Source organism: Perca fluviatilis, chromosome 21 (assembly GCF_010015445.1).
Source record: "Perca fluviatilis chromosome 21, GENO_Pfluv_1.0, whole genome shotgun sequence".
Taxonomy (NCBI): Eukaryota; Metazoa; Chordata; class Actinopteri; order Perciformes; family Percidae; genus Perca; species Perca fluviatilis.
The window spans coordinates 11476653-11495152 of record NC_053132.1 but is presented as its reverse complement, the minus strand read 5'-3'; the positions used below and the strand labels follow the sequence as shown (position 1 = coordinate 11495152).

At 41.1% G+C, this 18500-nt stretch overlaps 1 protein-coding gene across 2 annotated transcripts; it reads right to left on the bottom strand.

Annotated features, from left to right (window-relative positions):
• Positions 1-507: 507 nt before the first annotated feature.
• On the bottom strand, positions 508-18189 carry c21h10orf90 (chromosome 21 C10orf90 homolog). 2 transcript variants are annotated; one of them, XM_039789395.1, is made up of 11 exons: positions 18069-18189; positions 17185-17962; positions 15768-15834; positions 13274-13359; positions 9788-11138; positions 7706-7858; positions 6872-6993; positions 6262-6433; positions 4933-4996; positions 4359-4449; positions 508-2478 (listed from the first exon to the last, which is right to left on the bottom strand). In XM_039789395.1, the coding sequence occupies exons 2-11, from the start codon at positions 17776-17778 to the stop codon at positions 2440-2442; spliced, it is 2739 nt and encodes a 912-aa protein (XP_039645329.1). In that variant the 5' UTR covers positions 17779-17962; positions 18069-18189; the 3' UTR covers positions 508-2439. The 2 variants fall into 2 exon arrangements, with proteins under 2 accessions (XP_039645329.1, XP_039645330.1); XM_039789396.1 differs by lacking the exon at positions 7706-7858.
• Positions 18190-18500: the final 311 nt, after the last annotated feature.

Sequence of the window (18500 nt, the reverse complement as noted above, 5' to 3'; positions counted from 1 at the left end):
TACAGGCAGAACACAGGCAGGTGTCAACAGGCCTGGAACCAGGCTTGGTTCCTGAAAGCTTTTTTTCTCTTCCAACAGTAGAAAATGAAAGTACAGCTTTCCAGGTGCAGTGTGTTTCGAGCATGAACACTTTAAGGTATAGTCACAGGAGCATCCATTCATTGCCTCACACCGTTTGAAATAGGAACTATAGGGTGCAGCCTAGTGACATGATGCTCAGAAACCTCAATTTCTCCAAACTCTTCTTTCAGGATAAAATATGAATGGAAATAAAACACTACCGAGGAGTTTTTCTCTGCATGCCGATTTCACTGGAACTCAACATTCAGCTCTATAGGATGTTACAAAGAGCTGATCTTTTGCTTTTTTTAAGAACCAGAATGCTTGAAGAAAGATAAGGTGCAGGGAGCAGACAGTAAAATAGGACTTTCTGTTAGTGTGCAAGGACAGATAATACACAATAATAAATCCCAACTTCATGGAAATTATTTTATCTAACCTCTGTTATTATGTCGATACAGTTGGGGGGGGGGGACACAACTTTTCACCAGTACTTAGAGACAAATATTTTACAGTCACATTTGGAAGAAAATAATATCTAAACACAACTCAAATATTAAATACATCAAATTAATTTCAATTATAAAATACCTAAAGTTGAAATTTAAAGAAATACATTGCATAGTGAAACCTTCTATGTAAAGTTGAATAGAGAAAACACACACACACACACACACACACACACACACATACACACACACATACACACACACACAGAGTAAATAACCTTCAACCAGCAGTCATGGTTCATAGTTGTGTTCTACTTTCAAGTCTAAAATTACTAATTTAAAAAAAAAGAAACAAACAGAACCACGAGTGCTGTTATTGATGATCTCCTATAGTCTAAAGACACCCACACATGTATGGGCACTTATATGACATTAATATAAGGTTTACAAAAACCAAAGACATCATTGCAAAATTAGATAGATGAAACAGCTGAACTATGAAAGAACTCTGACTTTAAAGGCTAATGAGTAAAATAACAATTAGGAATAATGAAGTGTCTGCTCTGTTGTCTCACAAATAAAGATTCACACATCTCACTTTTGATTTATTCCCAGCTCCATCATGTTGGTGAGCAGCACTCTCTTTAAATCCCACAAATCTAAATCTGCAATGGCGGGCTCCAGTCCGTCATGAGACAAAAGATCCATTCAAATCGGCACTGTCCATTAACAGGGCATTTCCAGTGAGAAGAGGTCACATTGCTCCATCTTAACAGCTAGTAGCTGGCACCGAATAATGGCAGAGCCCACCTCATGCTTCACTCTGATTATTGGTTATATAATGAGGATGGCGGTTGAAGACTGTCCTGGAAGGGACTGTGAAGCATTCTAAATGATTTTGTTTTGTATCACTGCTTCACGTCACATGAGATCATGTGAAAGTGGCTGTGTGAGGACATCAGCATCAGTGCTTTATCATGCAGTGAGAGCTTACTCTGCATCCCATCACACAAAGTATTCCGGAAAGAAAGGCAATTTGCAGTCAACTGAAAACAAGATAACACGGATAAACTGCAAACATTGCTGGCTTATATCTTACATCAAAAGTCAGTCAGTGAGTCTATATGATGCTCAATGTGATACAACGTGATACAACCAAAAAAGAATGTTGAGACACGATTTCATACATTCATTTTGGCCATCTTGCATATCACAAGGGCAGCTAGGACAGCTGAGGCACAGAGATCAGCATGTGTTTTTTCTCAAAAGACATAAGACATAATTTATGGCAGTCTTTCAAAAACCCAGAAGGCCATTTAACAATACTTAGCGCTGCTTCGACGGTATTTCAATTCACTCTGTCCGAGTGCATCAAGTATTTTCTGTCATCTGCCCAAGACAATTTAACCTGTCCTAAACTGCTAATTTGTGTCTCTTATCCAAGCAAAGATGGACATATCTCCATGAATGGAGTTGTACAACACATTAATATAAACTTCTCATTCATTTAATGTTTAGTTAATAAAGTAGAGTCGCAATAAGGAAAACTGATTAAAGGTCTTCTTTTATTGTGCATCAGAAATATCTATTTATCCAGATGGGCAAAAGAGTCTTTGAAGGTTCTGGAAAACCTTCAAAACAGTGCTACAGTAAGCGATGTTAAATGACCTTCTGGGCTTCTGAAAGCTTGCCATGGCTTTATCTTACAGAAAAACAGATGTTAAGCTCTGTAACTTGAATAATAAGTAATGGTTACACATGAGGGAAACAAACTAAAGGCTAGCTAAAGGACAGCTAGAGGTATATCTTGACCTACACTGATAGTTTAACTCATATTCAGCACTGTCAAAGGTCAAAGTTCACACCATCAGTCTGTTATGCAATGCTACAGGCTTTTTCATGTCATCATCGTCATCTGTTGTCATTCTTTTCAGCTGTTGCTCCTTTGAAGAAGCTGAGCCAACAGTTTCTGCAATAAGAAAAGAAAATGCTCAGATTACTAAAACACTTGGTGGCTATCATAGATCACCAGGCTAGTCCTCACAAAAACCCATGCAGCAATCCAGGCAAACACACACATTCTCTTCCATCTTTAGATGCGAATCAAACAGTTCTGCACAGAAACAGGAGCGAAGCCTCATCCCTGCCGTCCTCTTCAGGTTTTCACCTCCTCTTTCAGGATCTCGCTTGATCTCTGGCATCGCCCCTCTACCCTGTGTTATCTGCCACAGCAGCAGTGTAGATGGAGCAGCTGTGTGTGAGCACCCACACTGTCTGCAGCTTGGCTGATTGGTGGCACTGCACTATGGCTATCTCTGCCACTGAAGGGCCTTTTGTTTTACGAGGAACACAGCCCTCATACACTCAGCACAATGAGGCTGTTCACAGTTTCTCTCCATAATGAGAGAAAGGGCAGTGCAGTGTGAGAGAGAGCAACTACAATTCTTTCAGCATTTAAACTCTGTCCTGGGTTATAGTTATTGATCATGCAATAAAAACATAGGTCTGAACTCACTTGCTGAAAATACATCTGAAGCTAGAATTCTTTAAATAATCTTTTCTAATCAAACTCCTGGGAGAAGTGCAAGAAAATAGGAAAGGTTTGACAGCAGCGACATCTAGTGTAATTATAAGCGTATTGTTCTGAAAGCAAAGGCAAACTCGAGAAATCCTTCAAAAGCTTAAATATTCACTGTAATGGGACTCATTTTACCAATAAGCAGAACTGACATTTACATATTTTCCCATCTTTATCATTTCTTTCTTCCCAGAGTTACATAAAATCAGTACAGCCGAACAAAATCAAAGATCAAAAGTGGAAGGAAATGACTACACGATACATACTACAATATTAATGTAAGCCTACATATCTTATTATCAGATTTATCAGATCTTGGAAGATTTTATAAAAAAAAAAAGAGAGAGAGACAGTGACACTCAATAAAAGTTTGAATTCATACTTTAATTGCGTCATTAGAGCACTATCGGGTATAATGCGTAACATGTGCCTCAGATAATAAACATCCAACTCCTCAGCCCTCAAGGCCAATTTGTCTGCCTCAACAGGAAGAATATCCAAAAATACTCTGTGCATCCCATCCACCCCCTTGATATTGTGTTTCTAAAAATTTTCAACCTTCAACCTCATGTGTTCCACTCAAAGTCTTTTCAGTTAACACTAATGGACTTAGTAAGCGATTCAAAGCAGTTCATTTCAACAGCTGCACTGCTGTGAAGAGAGAAAAAGCCACTGTTGGACATAACTGAAAAATGTTTCACCTTTTGCAAGGTTTAATTGAGCTTGTAGAGGAAAGGTGTGTTATTACTTGCTTGATTGCCTGTGGGTCATATACACAATTAATGTTCTGTTCAGTGTCTCAGGCACAGTTGTTGACACTGCGGCAAGCTTTATTCCATATTTTAATGGATTTTGTGATTCAGTGCATCATTTCTGCATAAATATTTGTTTAAAACAACTTCAGGGAAATCAAAATAGGCCGGTGTGGAACATAAGAATCAGTCTGTTTGCACTAATGTAAGTTCATGTTCTTCTCACCACTTAAAATACGCTCTCTTTCAGTTTTATATATATATATATTTTTTTATATATATATATGTTGTATATTGTGTAACAGGTTGCCGAAGTTCTTCTAAAATATTTTAGATGTCTTTTGCATCATTCTAAACACAAATCTCCCAAAGTAAGCCTGAATTGGCATATTTGGCGTCTTCCCAATAATGAAATAACAAAAAATACAATGATGTGGGGTTGAATGTTCGACTGCAGCTTAGTGAGCTTTAATTGGTTTTATTTATCTGTGTTTTGACAAAAAAAGATATAGAGATTACCTTTTTAAAAAGTTCAACTCGCTGTCTGTTGCTCAAACACGCCTCCCTCTTCTTCTCTTCCTGTTTTTTCTTTTTCACCTCAGCATGCGAACTGTAACAAAATGATCATTTCGTTTCTTTTAAGATTGTTGAAGAAAATATGGCAGTTTGGGGTTATTTAAAAAAATGTAGCAAACGTGTGTACAGTATCTATTATCCAAATACAGTCATTCACTTTCCATGCACCACTATTCACTGTCTATCAACTACATTGTTTATTGAATATACATTATATTCTGTATAAATCCACAGTCTAACACCTCAGTCTAAAATGTCTTCCTGATTAATAGGTGGATCTGCCAGGAAGCAAAATAAACAAGTGATGCAAGGAAAGGGAGAAAAAGAACATGTCAGGATGAAAAGGCACGGCAAATATCTTGGCAGAGGAACAAAAAGCAGCATACTTTGTATGGACATGTCATTATTACAGGCTATGCCTTCACATGTGAAAGCAGTACAAGAGATAAGAATGCATCTGCCTACAAAGAAGAAGCATCTGACAGTGAGCCGAGTTAGAGATTGAGACGGAACTCACCGCTTAGATCTCAGCTGCATTTCTTTCCCAGTAATGGCTCTATCCCTGGGTTTGAAAAGGTTATCTGGAAACACACACACACACACACACACACACACACACACACACACACACACACACACACACACACACACACACACACACACAATGCTGATTAAGTTGAAGGTTTTGAAGCATAGCAGTAAATCACTCTAGCTTTTCATTGTGTTTGAAGGGACTGAAAACCTGTCTTACAGAAAAATCATATTCAATCATATTGGAACCTCCTAAAAGAACAGACAATATTATTATATACAAAGCCATGCATTCCACCTTCTCTACTGGCTTCTCAAGACAAGTACAATTCCACCATGATGCAAGAACTGAAAGTTTTCATAAACATTTATACATGAACACTGATGAAAAATGGGATTTCCCAGCTGTCAGTGACCTACTGGTGTATTTTTTGTTAAGGCCAGTAGAGGGCAGAGAGAGCTACAAAATCACTGTCACAAATCTTTAAACTCTTTATTGTTTACTGTGAAGCCTTGGAATCTCATCAGACAGAACACTGCATCAAGAGCCTAATGACATTTGAAGGTCACAGATATATTTTTGCTAAAATCCAATGCAATCCAAGGCAATCGCTCTGAGACCTTGTTATTCAATAAAGGAGCACTTGCATAGATAAATATGCAATAAAGCTATTTGTTTCATATCTTACTTCAAGTGCCTTTTATTGTATTTAGTCACAGCTTGGCCCGGTGTGCCAGTTCTCTCTCTTTTTCTCTCCTTCATGTTTTTCCTTAACAGTAGGCCTAAAAATAGTTTAGATGATAAACCAGGCTGAAAATGTCTTTTTATTACATTTCAGATTCTGACCTGCTATGTGATTTTCTTCATCATTTTCTTCCTTCCTTTTTATATATGTTTTATTTATTCGTTACGCTTTTCTATGCAATTTCCACAAATTCATTCCTGTACCAAATCTTAATGAGTTGTTTGCCTGTGAGTAGTTGTGGTGGATCACCCTGTCTAAAACTACTGCTTAGTCAGTATTTGGGGTTACAGTAGAGGACTTTAGTGGATTGTCCACTTCAAGCATACTAAATGTGAATAGTATGTATGATTGAGAAAAATGTTACTTATCAGAAGCTTAAATCCAAAAATATCGCTCTGGCTCTGAGCCTTGAAAAAACAACATATATTGGCTGAAAACTACCCCCTCTTGCTCTTTGTTCTGTACATATATGTGTGTGATTATGATGTGACAAACAGCCACTGCAGCTGCAATAGGATAATAGGCAGTACAGTGGATGAGAGAGGTGAGGGAGGCTGCTGGCACAGTACCATTCAGAGAGGTACACTGGGCACTGTGGGCTCTCCCCTGCCTGAGAGCAGCAACGGACCGTGGGTCTACCGAATCCGCCAGATCCCTCCTCTCCTGTGCTCTTCGCTCCAGCTCTTGCAGTCTGCTCTTGGAACGACTGATGAAGTCTGGTCTGGACTGCTGCAGTGCGTCCTGTCAAAACCAGAAACATATTGCTCTTCTTGACAAAACACTTAAGCCCAACTTCCCATTTCCAAATCCCCCCACTCTAGAATATAGCTCTGAGGCACCCCATGGAAAACTCAAAAGCCAATAAAAAATGTGTTATTCCCCCATTAGTGTACTACAGTGGTTGCCAGCCTGGGGGTTAAGATAGACCTGAGGGGTCAGATAATTAACTACATAGGGATTTAAAAGCAAAAAAAATATGTTTATATTTCGTTAATGCAATTCAAGAAAACAACATCACTCTTTGGTTATACTGGTCGTGCTACATGCTACATACAGACATTGCATTGTTCTGAAGGGTCATATCTTTATATCATCATACCTATATGCTTAACATTCTTATTTGGAGAATTAAATCCCCAAGAGTTTGTTTTATTGGCAAAAAAATACCTCTGAACTCACCTGTAGAGAAAGAGTTTGAGGGTCAGGGCTCAGTGGAACAAATGAAGCATGAGGCTGGTTGTGGCGCTGGACTGTTCTTTGATCTGGATGTGGCTTCATACATTTCCCGTCCTCTGTCACAGCTAAGGCAGAGAAAATCAAATTGTTTGCGTCTTATTTACACCTGTGTTGGCTTCACGTGCCTGGACACAATGCATAATAGCCCTCTGGGCCTGCCATAGTCTATATCCACGATGTTCCACTTCCGAGAATGCTCCCGTACCGGTGGTAAAAGAAAGCAGATACCTTCCGCTTTCTTTGTGTTAGAATTTTAAACTCCTTTCGATTCATGAGGACTATGGTTAACTGCTCCTCAGATCTCTACAGGGTAAATCTGTCCAGCTAGACTATCTGTCCAATCTGAGTTTTCTGTTGCACGACTAAAACAACTTTTGAACGTACACGTTTCACCAAAACAAGTTCCTTCCTGAGGCTATTTTGGAGCGGCACAGTGGCTCTGTCATGACGATTGTGATGGTTTAAAGAAATGCCAATAAACCAGAGCATGTTTTTCTCCCATCTCGGAATGCTGTGTGGACTAGCCAGACCCTCCCCCCAGTGCTGTGGAGGAAGGTCTGGCAATGCGAGACTAGGCCTGCAATGACAAGTTACTTCTTGGTATTAATCAAATAGGCACAGTAAGTAAGAGCCAAGGAATTTCCCTTGATCTGTATTGATTCAATCAAAGACCATGAAAACAAAGTGTTGAGCTTGCAACATTTACAGTTAAAGATCAATGTTTTATAAGGTGAGAAAATATGATTACATATGAGGGGAAGAGAGAAGCGATCATACCAGCATTTCCCTGGGGTGATGCAGCGGAGTCCTTCTCACAATTGCCATTTGGTGTCTTCTTCTTACTAAGTTGTCTTTGGAGTTTGATATTTGCTATGATGGCAGCTGCATTGAGGGCAAGCACTTCCTCTTGAGACTGATGTGAATGGGGATCTAAAACGCAAGAGGACTTTGATGTAACTGAAGAGTAAGTGACACCGGCTGCCATGAACTACAGGCAGATTTGAACACTTTTTCATAATGTCCTGCCTCATTCGGAGGTTGACTGTATGAAACGTTGAATTTAAATGATGTTGCCCCAGGCCTCTGTAATTAATTGATAACACTCTTAATGAATGCGATTAAGGAATAATTAATAATTTCACACAGAGAAAAGACATCATGAATGAAGAAACACACTCGCTTATTAGAAACCTCCCTCCTCATATTACTAATTCACCTGAATATTTAGCATTCCCAAATAATAGCTACATCCATTGAGAACTGAGGATTTGAAACTTGGACTTGAGTCAGACTTAAGTCACAGAAATAAGGACTTGAGACTTGATTGCCTAAAGACTCGACTTTAGACTTTTAAAAAAACATTCAAGTGCCAGTTTTTAAAATCCTAGCGCAATAACAGATAAATAAGACAGCATCAGCCAGGCCTTGCATGACCCTGCATCTTACATATTTGATCAGTTAGTTAAGCATTGAAAGAATTTCCATCTTGATGTGCAATTTACTTAACTATATGAAGACTTGGACTTACTAAGAAATAAGGTTGGACATTTGGGGTGAAACGTTTATTCATTTCTTGCCAAGAGTTAGAAGAGAGAGAGTCTATATCAGTCTCATGTTTGTACATTTATTATGAAGCTACAGCCAGGAGGCAATTAGATCAACCCAGCATACAGACTGAAAGCAGGGGGAAACAGCTAGCCTGGCTCTCTCCAAATCCTTGCTCATCAATTAACATGTTTGATGGCCTTGTTGTCACCGTGAGGTCGCCAGGCAACCAGCAGAGGTTCCAAGAAGTTACTGCGCTCGGCCAAGAAATAGTCCAGCACATAACACTCCGGAAAACCACAAATAGTGCAGACGAAATAATGTGAGCTGAAGAGGTGCTGGGAGGAAGGTTTTTTTGTTTTAACCTTTGTACAGAGGCATCTGTTTCCCATTTCCATGTCACCTCATATTCAACAGACAGATATGACAGAGGTATCTTCTCATTTAATTCTTGGTAAGAAAGCAAATAAGGCTGGGCGCCTGGGTAGCTCACCTGGTGGAGCGCGCGCCCATATATAGAGGCTTACTCCTCGACGCGGCGGCCGCGGGTTCGTCTCCGATATGCAGCCCTTTGCTGCATATAATTCCCCCTCTCTCTCCCCTTACATGTCGTCAGCTGTCCTATATAAATAAAGGCCTACAATGCCCCAAAAAATATCTTTGAGAAAGCAAATAAGTCCACCAAAATGTTGAACACAACTCACTTTCCTAAACCATTAAACCATAACCAAAACCCAAGCATCAATCCCAAAGTAGATTTTCGTGTGAAAAGAGTTTTGTCCCCCATAACATGAAGAAATACACCCAAATGTAATAGCTACATTGCAGGATCTGGATGCCAATATTGACTCTAACACATCCTAATACTTTATTTTCACCGTGTTTACCAGCTTGTGATTTCTCTTCCTCCCCTGTGCTGTCAGTGAAAAGGAGGACTAGAATAGATTATGCGTGCGAAGAGATGCGTGGGAAAATGAAAGAAGGTGAAAATGAGAATGGGCCTCTGCGTCTGGGAAATGCTATTTGACATCAGCACAGATATCTGGCATGAGTGTCAATTGCACTCAAGGCATCAGATGAAGGAATCACATGAAAACAACCCTAAAATGCCCATCAATAAGACATCAAAGGTGAAAGACAATATCAAACTTCAGAGTTAGGCCCCAGAACGCTGCAGTGTTTCTAGTAACTTCACACAAATGGCACAAAGGAGGTGTATATTTAGACATCGCTATCCTTTGAAAATGGAGATCAGAGATAAAGGGAGCCTGTGTGCTGACAGGAAGACTGTCAAAGTGGGACCGAGAAACCTACCCGGAGCCTTGATGAGAGTTAGACAGGGGGACGCTCTCCTCACTGCAATCTCTGGCGGCAATCTTTCTTTCTGGCCTCCGTTTGGCTTCAGGGTGTCTGCCACTAGCTGATCTGTTTCTTTTGCTGCTGTTCGGCGGCTGATGAAACTACTGTCGGAGTTCACAGGGTTGATATTGGTCTCTTGTGGTTGCTCAAAGCTCCATTTACTGGTGGCTGGTTGTGTCACATTCTCCTTGCTTTGCTCAGTGTGTCCAAACATATTGCCATAACAGCTGAGTGGTCTGTGCGGCCTGTCCGATCTCTGTCCAACAGCCTTTGGAGAAACCTCTGAGGGAGCTGGTGCTGCTATAGCAGGGAGGTTGCTCACAAAAAGACTCAGCGTGGATCTGTGTAGTGTTCTGCCATTTTTCTCTGGATCTGAAGTGGATGCATTTGGTGCTTCGGCTGAGTTTGGCCCCTTTTTGAAATCCAGATGGTGATATGAAGGTGCTGCATTGTGTTGTGAATGCTTTCCGGGACTCCACATGCTGTTTTCCTTGTACACTCCTTCTGTGTAGCTGTGTCTGTATTCTGGGTGCCTCGTCCCAGACCCTGCCTTGGCTGGACTGTAGCTCTCCTTATGCGTTGTCACTTTGATGATGGTAGCCTTTCTTCTGTGGACCACTGTGTCCAAAGTATGGCTAGTTGTTGGGGTCCCCGCCCTTTTTGTGCTCGGGCTGGACATCATCCTTTCCTCTGTCACTTTGACTATAGTGGCCTTCCTCTGCACTGTGACCTGCCTGGCGTTTGGGTCCATGGACTGGTGGGATAGTGGCGAAGAAGCGGATGCACTGGATCGGAAAGAGTGGTTGCAGGTGTCGGGGCCAGGCAAACTGCATGATCTGCTCAATTTCCTGGATGAGATGGTGATGGAGGAGAAGCCGGCTTTGTTCTGAGGGATGAGTGTAGTCACAGCAGAGTTTGTCTGTATGTGTGAAGGCTGTGAGATACTGTTCGTTCTATACAGCGGGGCTGTTGCCCTTATAGGCTGAACACTGCCTGTTCTATGCAAAGGCGTATGTGTCTTGTTTGTATCTGTGCTGTTTGTCCTTTGCAGCACAGTGTGTGAGGGTTTGAAGGGATCGGCAACAGTTGTTTGATGCAGAGGAGCATGCTTGAGGGGGTCTATGCTGGTTGTTTTCATCAGAGAGGACTTCCTGTTGGGGTCTGAGCTTGTGCCTGTGGGGAGCTCATTGGACTGACTGCCTCCAGGGAAAGCTGACACCCTGTTGGTATTCCAGCCTCTCCTCAGAGCTTGCCAGCCTACAGGTCTGTAGCCTTCGTTCGCAGGAAAGCTTCGTTTTTCTGGCACCTACAGCATGTGAATAAAAGAGATTCTATGTGATAAAGCTCCTTAATTATACATGGACACCCCATCCCACCCTTCTGTTGTTGCTAATGTCTCTTGCTAAATGTTTTGTCATTCATCAACACACAATAAAACATATGCTGTACGTTCATCTGTACGTGGCAAATACAGAAAATGGAGCATAGCCTCATTTAATATGGCATGAGATATTGACAATATGACTGCTCTCTAAAACTACATTTTAACAGAGGGTCAGCTGGCTTATCTTTCCTCAGGGCTTTGCTGTTTGTTCTTTAGTCAGATGACTCTCCCCATGCTTGACACAGTGAATGCCCCAATGGAAGCAGCAGCAAGCAAAGCCAGCCAGCACACAGCGTGACTTATCCCTCGCAGAATCACAATGAGACTCTATCCTCAATAGAAACTGAGAGGCAAAAAAAGCAAAGATTCTGGTCCTTGGGCCAGAGGATTCTAATGGTATTATATAGAGCATGGAGAAATGCTGATTTGTCCCTGTTGTAACTGCCAGCAGGTTTGATATGATGTAACATACCGCCCTGATCCCTCATATACTAATGTTGCATAAACCTCGTTCTAAACAAATGTGATGGGATTTAGCTCTGACCAGGCTTTTGCACACCAACTTGTGGCTGTCAACAAAATACTATTCACCAAAGAGAGTAAACAGAGTTGTACAGAGTTGTACAGTAGTAAATAATTATAGATACCTTCTGCAGGCCACTGGTATATTTATCTTATGATCAAATTCAGATGTAAACCAATCAACTCATTAAATAACTTTTAAGATTATGACAGGTAGACAGTGGTAAGTAAGGTTGCAATCAATTTTAGTCCACTGAAATATTGTGTAAGGCAAAAATTAGACATTGTCAACTGTATAAAACATCTAATTTGGCATTGCTTTGAAAAAATTGCTGCTGCAGCCGACAGACAGACAGTAGACGGACACTGACATCTGTGCTGATAATGGTTCATAAAGCAAAATCAGTGAATGTTGTGCATTCCGATGAGGCAGCAAAGCTTTGACCTCGTACATTTTTTGTCTGATTTGTTAAAGTTCCAATGTGTAGGAATTTCTCCCATCTAGAGTAGAGATCATATATCGCAATCAACTCTCTCGCACCACGCAGTTCAAAGTACGTATTACAGCTACGGTAGCCTTCACGCTTCAAAAAGCCAGTTTCTTGCTTTTTTCAATATCCTTTTTCTTTTTCTGGGCGAAGAAGAAGACTCCTGTTCCTGAAAGTTGGATTTTGAATACGTGTGGTCCTTAGCAGCACCTGTGAGTTTATCGTGTGACAGTGAAAACGCGAAAGGCAGAGCAGTATGTCCTGTATGTCCCTTACCGGCTAACATATTTCAAGATGGCGCATGAATATGGAGCGTCTACCCCAGTTTATGCGAATGTAAATGTAAAATTTTAAGCCAAAAGGAATACTTGGAAATGATGGTGGAGGTAAATATTCATGAAAAAGGACAAGTTTGTGAACGGGCAACACAGATTTTGGTAATGAACAACTAAACATGTTACACACTGGACCTTTAAGCCACTCTTTCGAGTTCCATAGAGTATCTTTTATTTTGTTTTTTAAACTTAAATGCCACAATCTGAAAGGTTTTTTATCTTTCCCTCAGCTTTTAAACGGATGGATTGCAACATAAGTGATTATTTACTGGCATTTCTTCTTGTTAATGAGACTCTCTCGACACATAAATGATAGGTCCATATGTGTAGGCGTCTAGGTGTCAAGGAGGCAAGCGAAATTAGACTAAATTAAGTACAAATGAAAAAGAATAACTTTCTTCTATTGCCTGTTTTTCTTAGTAGAAGACACTGTTGTGGAATGAGAACCCTTGGTTTGTCCAATATTGTAAGTGTCCTACACTGAAACACTACATTTATCAGGGTTAGACATTGGAGACACTGGGCTAAGCATCACAGAGCATAATATAAGCATAACACTAGGATTAGAAGACTTAATGTCATCTCAGTATCCAGGCAGATATTGTATGCACTCCCCAAACACACACAGACCCACTGATAGCCATTATCTCCTGAGCTCGTATGTGTTCAAAAGAAAGTGAAAAACAATCATACCAGAGGTGTTTTCAGTTACCTGTTTAATATTGGGAGAGCCGTGATCGGGTGTCTGCCACGTCTTCTCACCTAAAGCACTTTGACTTCTCTCCGCCTCTTCCTCATCTATGTATCAAGGCAAAACAAATGATTCACTGTCACATTCCTCACAAGACATGCTCTCTCTCACATACGCGCACACACACACACACACACACACACTCACACACACACACACACACACACACACACAACTCAGGCATTCAGCTAACTGTGTGTCAATGTTGACACTTTCAATAATTGACGTTCTCACAGTAAAGTGAATCTAGCACCACCCTGGAGCCACTTCTCTTCCTCAGGAGACGTAGCAACTTGACTGGTCTGCCTCTCAGCCCTGACTGATACTCTATATTGCCACCCTGACTGCCTGCCTGGCTGCATTTCCACCTGCTGCTGTTACCATGGCGACTAGCTCTCACTTTGGGACAACCCTTCAATGTTGTGTGGATAATCCATGGTGTTTTTCATTTTAAGGGAGAAAACAAGAGGCAAGGTGAAAATTGCACCACTTTGCAAATGTGATTACATCTGAAAAACAAAGAAGTGTGTGTTTAGAGGTCTTACTAAAAGTCTTTCTGACACTTTGTTCCACCTGCTGCCATCACTATTTGTCTCATTTCCTTTCTATAAAAGGCCCCACAACAACTTGTGACCCCCATGAATGAGCCTCTCTCATTACCTCCACTAGCTGAGCTCAAATAACCATTTTTTCTGTATCAACAGAAGCCTAATATCCCAGAGGAAAATAAAGAAGCAAGGCCATATGGCAAATACCCTCTAAAGTCCCCGCCCTCCCAATTTATTCCTCATCCACATGAGTTTTATATGTGTGAGCAGGGTGGAAAGGACATGAAAACCCTTGGAGCACAAGATCCAATTTCATTATCATTTGCTCATTAACATTAGGCCATTTTAGTTTAGTTTGTTAAATGTGACTTTTGCAGAGGGAGAGGGCACTGAGTGTCTGCAATAAGACCTCGAGTCTGATTAAAACTACTTCTGCAAGGGTTTTCAGCAACAACCAGAAAGAGAGAGACAAAAACTGAGAAAGAGGAGGGGTAATTTGCTATCTGGAGTGTAACTGAGTCAGTTCTAGTTGGAATAATTACGTTTTACGTAATTACGATTTTTTTCCAAACGTAACGTAACGTTCCAAAGTTTAATTTGTTTCGGATGTGGAATTGTGTATTTAAATGTACTGACAGCTGAGCATAACGACTAGCATTGAAACAAGACATATTTGGATGCAGTCCTGCACAGAGATTCTTGTTTCTTGTTAATTATCTTTCTTCAACTCATTGCTGGGATTTCAGCCGTGACCAATTTGTTGTGTACATGCAGCTGCATAGAATTATTATTCACTGTGAAATGTGAATAATTATGGCCCATTTGGTTGACTATTAAGAGATTTGTAATTGATCTAAGACAATTGCTGGAAATAGGCCCTTTTGTGTGTCAAATGCAAAGCCCCAAGTTGTTTTTTCTTCACTTATTATTTTTTTTGATATTTGATCTTCATGCTTATACAGGCTATACGGCTCATAAGGCTTGGTGAAATAGCAATCCAACCTATATTATAGACCATATGGAGATTTATAATAGTCCAACATGACATGATTAGACATTTTAATCAACACAGCCTGTGCATGTAGCTTTTAACTAACAGTGTGCATGATGTTAATAAGGTTTATGGTCCTTAAAACACTTGCACTTCCTTGCTGCCACGGATGGATTGCTTTGATTTCTGCAAGCAGCCCCAGCCTTGCCAGGATAATCTATGTATAAACAAGGACAAACCTCAGATCAAATCCAGTGAGTGTGGGGCTGCCATGTTCATAGATTAACAGGGCTCCTTCTCCAATCAGGCTGAATCTCTCCTTATCTTCCTGCCTCCTCCCACCCCTCCTCTCCTTCTCTTTTCGTCACCTTTTCAAGCCTAATAGCGTCTATTTCCTTTACCTGCAATCCTGCCAGCATACTGTGGCACAGCAAGGACCAGCTGTATTTTAAATTTTTTTGGGGGAGGGGGGGGTTGTTTAAAGTGTTCGTGCAGTCAGTCATTGTGGAGCATTTGAAAGAGGATAGAGGCAAAACTGCTGCAAGGAGCTGATTAGAGGCAGGTAAACTGTGTGGCAAGTCAGCCCTGAAATAAGCTTTTGTTCTTCCCTCTGGCTAACCCGGCCCCTGCCGTTACCCTGTGGCCATATTTGTTCTAGCACTGATCGGCAGTAAACATCAATTGAAACGGAATGTTTGTGTGTGTGTTTGGAAATGTTCTGTTGTGCAAGATAGTTACTTCTTGTTTTTAAATTTGGTTTTACGTATTGCTTTAAGGTACAACTCTTACATATCACACTTGCATAATTGTGCATTTGTTGGAATTATGAAAGTATTTTTGTGCTATAGCCTACTCAACTGAAAAGCCAGCTGTTATGCTACTGATTGTAAACTGATACAGCAAGGTCAGTACATACCCTGGGGCCTGTTTGCTGTTGCTAGATTCTTCTGAAATGTTGGAGTGATGGTTTGTTTCAATTTCACCTGTAAAAAAAAGGCCTATTAAAAGACTTGATTGCACAAAAAGTACCTTTGCATCAGTACAATCCTGGCATCTGATAGATTTAAAATAATAGTTTCACATTTTGGTAAAAATGCTTTCTTGTTAGATGAGATGATCACTCTCATGTGTGTATGGTAAATATGAAGGTAATGCTACCGCCAGTTAGCTTAGCCTCTCACAAAGACTGAAAATGTATAGCCTGGCTCTGTCCAAAGGTAAAACAACATACCAAGACCTCTAAAGCGTACTAATTAACACATTATATATCGTTTGTTTAATCCCTTATAAAAACTAGCCAGCCATTTTCCCTTGTTTTCAGTCTTTGTGCTAAGCTAAGCAAACCGGCAGCTTGATCATTATGTATGGCCATGAGTGGTATCAATCATCTCATCTACCTCTCGCCAAAGAAAGCACTGTTTCCCCAGAAACTATTCCATGAAGCATAATTTCTAAGAACTAGGGCTCATTAATATCAGTTAAACCTATTTGTAATTGAAGTTACTGTAGTGAAAATCTAACAAAATCTCAACACTGACTTCACATATTTTTTTTTTCAGTGAAGAGTCACAAGGGAAGGGATGCTTTGTGCATCAATTCAGTCAAATCCCTGGTGCAGCACAGCAACTTATCGATTTTGAAGTCATATTATCAGTTCAGTGGGTAATACTCTAGTCTCCCATTGAATTTTCTCTGTACATTGACTTGCATTCTCTCAGGGCACAAAGCTCAATCTCTGCCGCCACAGCTCCAAATGAGTCGTAAACCTTCCGAGAATGTGTGGAGTTCCTGCAGAGTAAGCTGTTTTCAAAGGATGCCGGAGCTCTGCCTTCTCCCTGGGTAACTGAGACTTCACTACACTATGGCCCTCTGTGTGTTTTAGTCTGCCTTGCCTGGCACTAAGCACCATCACCTCCATTACACAGCATTTTACATTCAGACTTGCAGAGCTTACACTGTCTCACTAACATGTCAATATCACAGTCACACAGCCTGAGAGGATGTCAGTGCCAAATCCAGGGTAAATCAGTCCAGCGTCTTTGCAAAGGCCTGTTTTAAAAGGTTGATACCCTAAAGCACAGACACAAATGTTGTTTGATGAGGTTTCTTTGAAAGAAGTATTCTCAATGCTCCAAAATAAATCTCCAATTAGACTAGAGAAGCTGGCCAAAATTAACTGGGTGGATTACTTTCAGAAGGTTAAGAACGTAACTGTTGTCTGTATTCCTCTTAATTCTTAAAACCTTGCATATATAAATGTAGATTGAAGAATTCCAGAACTTTTAGAAAACTTTCTGAATATATGCTTAAGGGTTGGGTGTTATGTGTTTTACCTGGCAAGTAGAGTGGTCCAAAAACTGGCTTTGGTTGCAAGCATCACCCACCATCATCACTCTTCTTTGGATTGGCAGCCACCCAATTTTGACTGGAGCAAGACTACTGAGTTGAGCCTGCTCCTTCCTTGGGGCCTGCATCATATGCGCTCTCTCCCAGCTTTCTCTGTGCTCTGGAGGAGAAAGAAACCCAGTTTGGAGGGACTCCTGGCTGCCCAGAGAACTCTCACACAGGCTGGGACTTCCACATGAAGATGAACCCCTGCTAAAGGAGGGGATCCCCGGCTGTCTCTTAGCACGTCCGGTTGCCTCTTTGTCAAGCGTAGGCATGGATGTTGTCCAGTCACTGAAAGCTGGAACCTGATCATGAACTGGGGCTCTGAGAAGTTCGCTCTCTATCCTCTGCAGGTGCTCCAGCCAGCCATCCAGCTGGTGTCCTTCAATGGCACTCTGGGGCCGAGGTGCACGTGGAGGGCGAGAAACACGGTGCAAAACCTCCCCCTCTGTTATTAAGCTTTCCCAGTAGGACTCATCTCCTGATCTCCTCCAGCTCTGAGCTCTTCGTAGGTGGTCAGCTGGCCTGCGGAGAGTCATCCCTTTGGAGCTCAGGTAACCACTCACAGCTCTCAAGTTTCAGCCCACAATAAAAGCCCTTTACAGTGGAGGTATTAATGAGACCCCCCTGGCTCAACTGGACTTCTTATCATGAGGCATGCCAGAAATGCACTGCAAGGAATTAGTAGCTACAAGAATGCCGGAGGTCATCGTTGTTACGGATCTGTTATGGGAAGGTATCACAATACTGTATGAGAAATAGGTGCAAATTATTCTAGATCATAAGACAAACTACACCACTCCACAGTGCTGCTGATACTATTACTTACCAAACCACCCTTTTTCCCTTGCTTCCAACTCCTACGTCCACAGTGTTTAGGAAGTAAACACTCTCTGTCTTCATATAAACTAGGTGCTAGTGAGTACTGTCTCCAGTCAGGCACATAGCAATGTGAGGGATGCTCTGGCGAACAAAAGAGTTAGTGAGCACAAGGGCTGAACATCCAATACAGATAGAGATGGAAAGAGACAGAGGGGTGGGCGGGCTGAAAGAAAAAACAAACACTTGTTGATGCAATGCTTGACGTAACAAGATCTCCCTTCAAACAAAGAACATCAGTAACATTCAGCATTTTAATTATCAGACCATTTAATTTTGGGTTTATGCAAGTCAGAAACACAATGTTTAAAAGAGCAAATAATCACACTTCCTGACATTCAGAATCCTAACAAATGATAGAGCATCGATAATGAGCAGATTA

What these genes read in the sequence shown, in the direction of transcription:
- c21h10orf90 (XM_039789395.1), bottom strand. Translation starts at nt 17,778, where the DNA reads ATGACTCTCCGCAGGCCAGCTGACCACCTACGAAGAGCTCAGAGCTGG. An exon ending in GCTCTCCCAATATTAAACAG is followed by an intron (nt 11,139 to 13,273) that starts GTAACTGAAAAC and finishes CACATGCTGTAG; the next exon opens with GTGCCAGAAAAACGAAGCTT. An exon ending in GAGTTGAACTTTTTAAAAAG is followed by an intron (nt 2,479 to 4,358) that starts GTAATCTCTATA and finishes TTCTTATTGCAG; the next exon opens with AAACTGTTGGCTCAGCTTCT.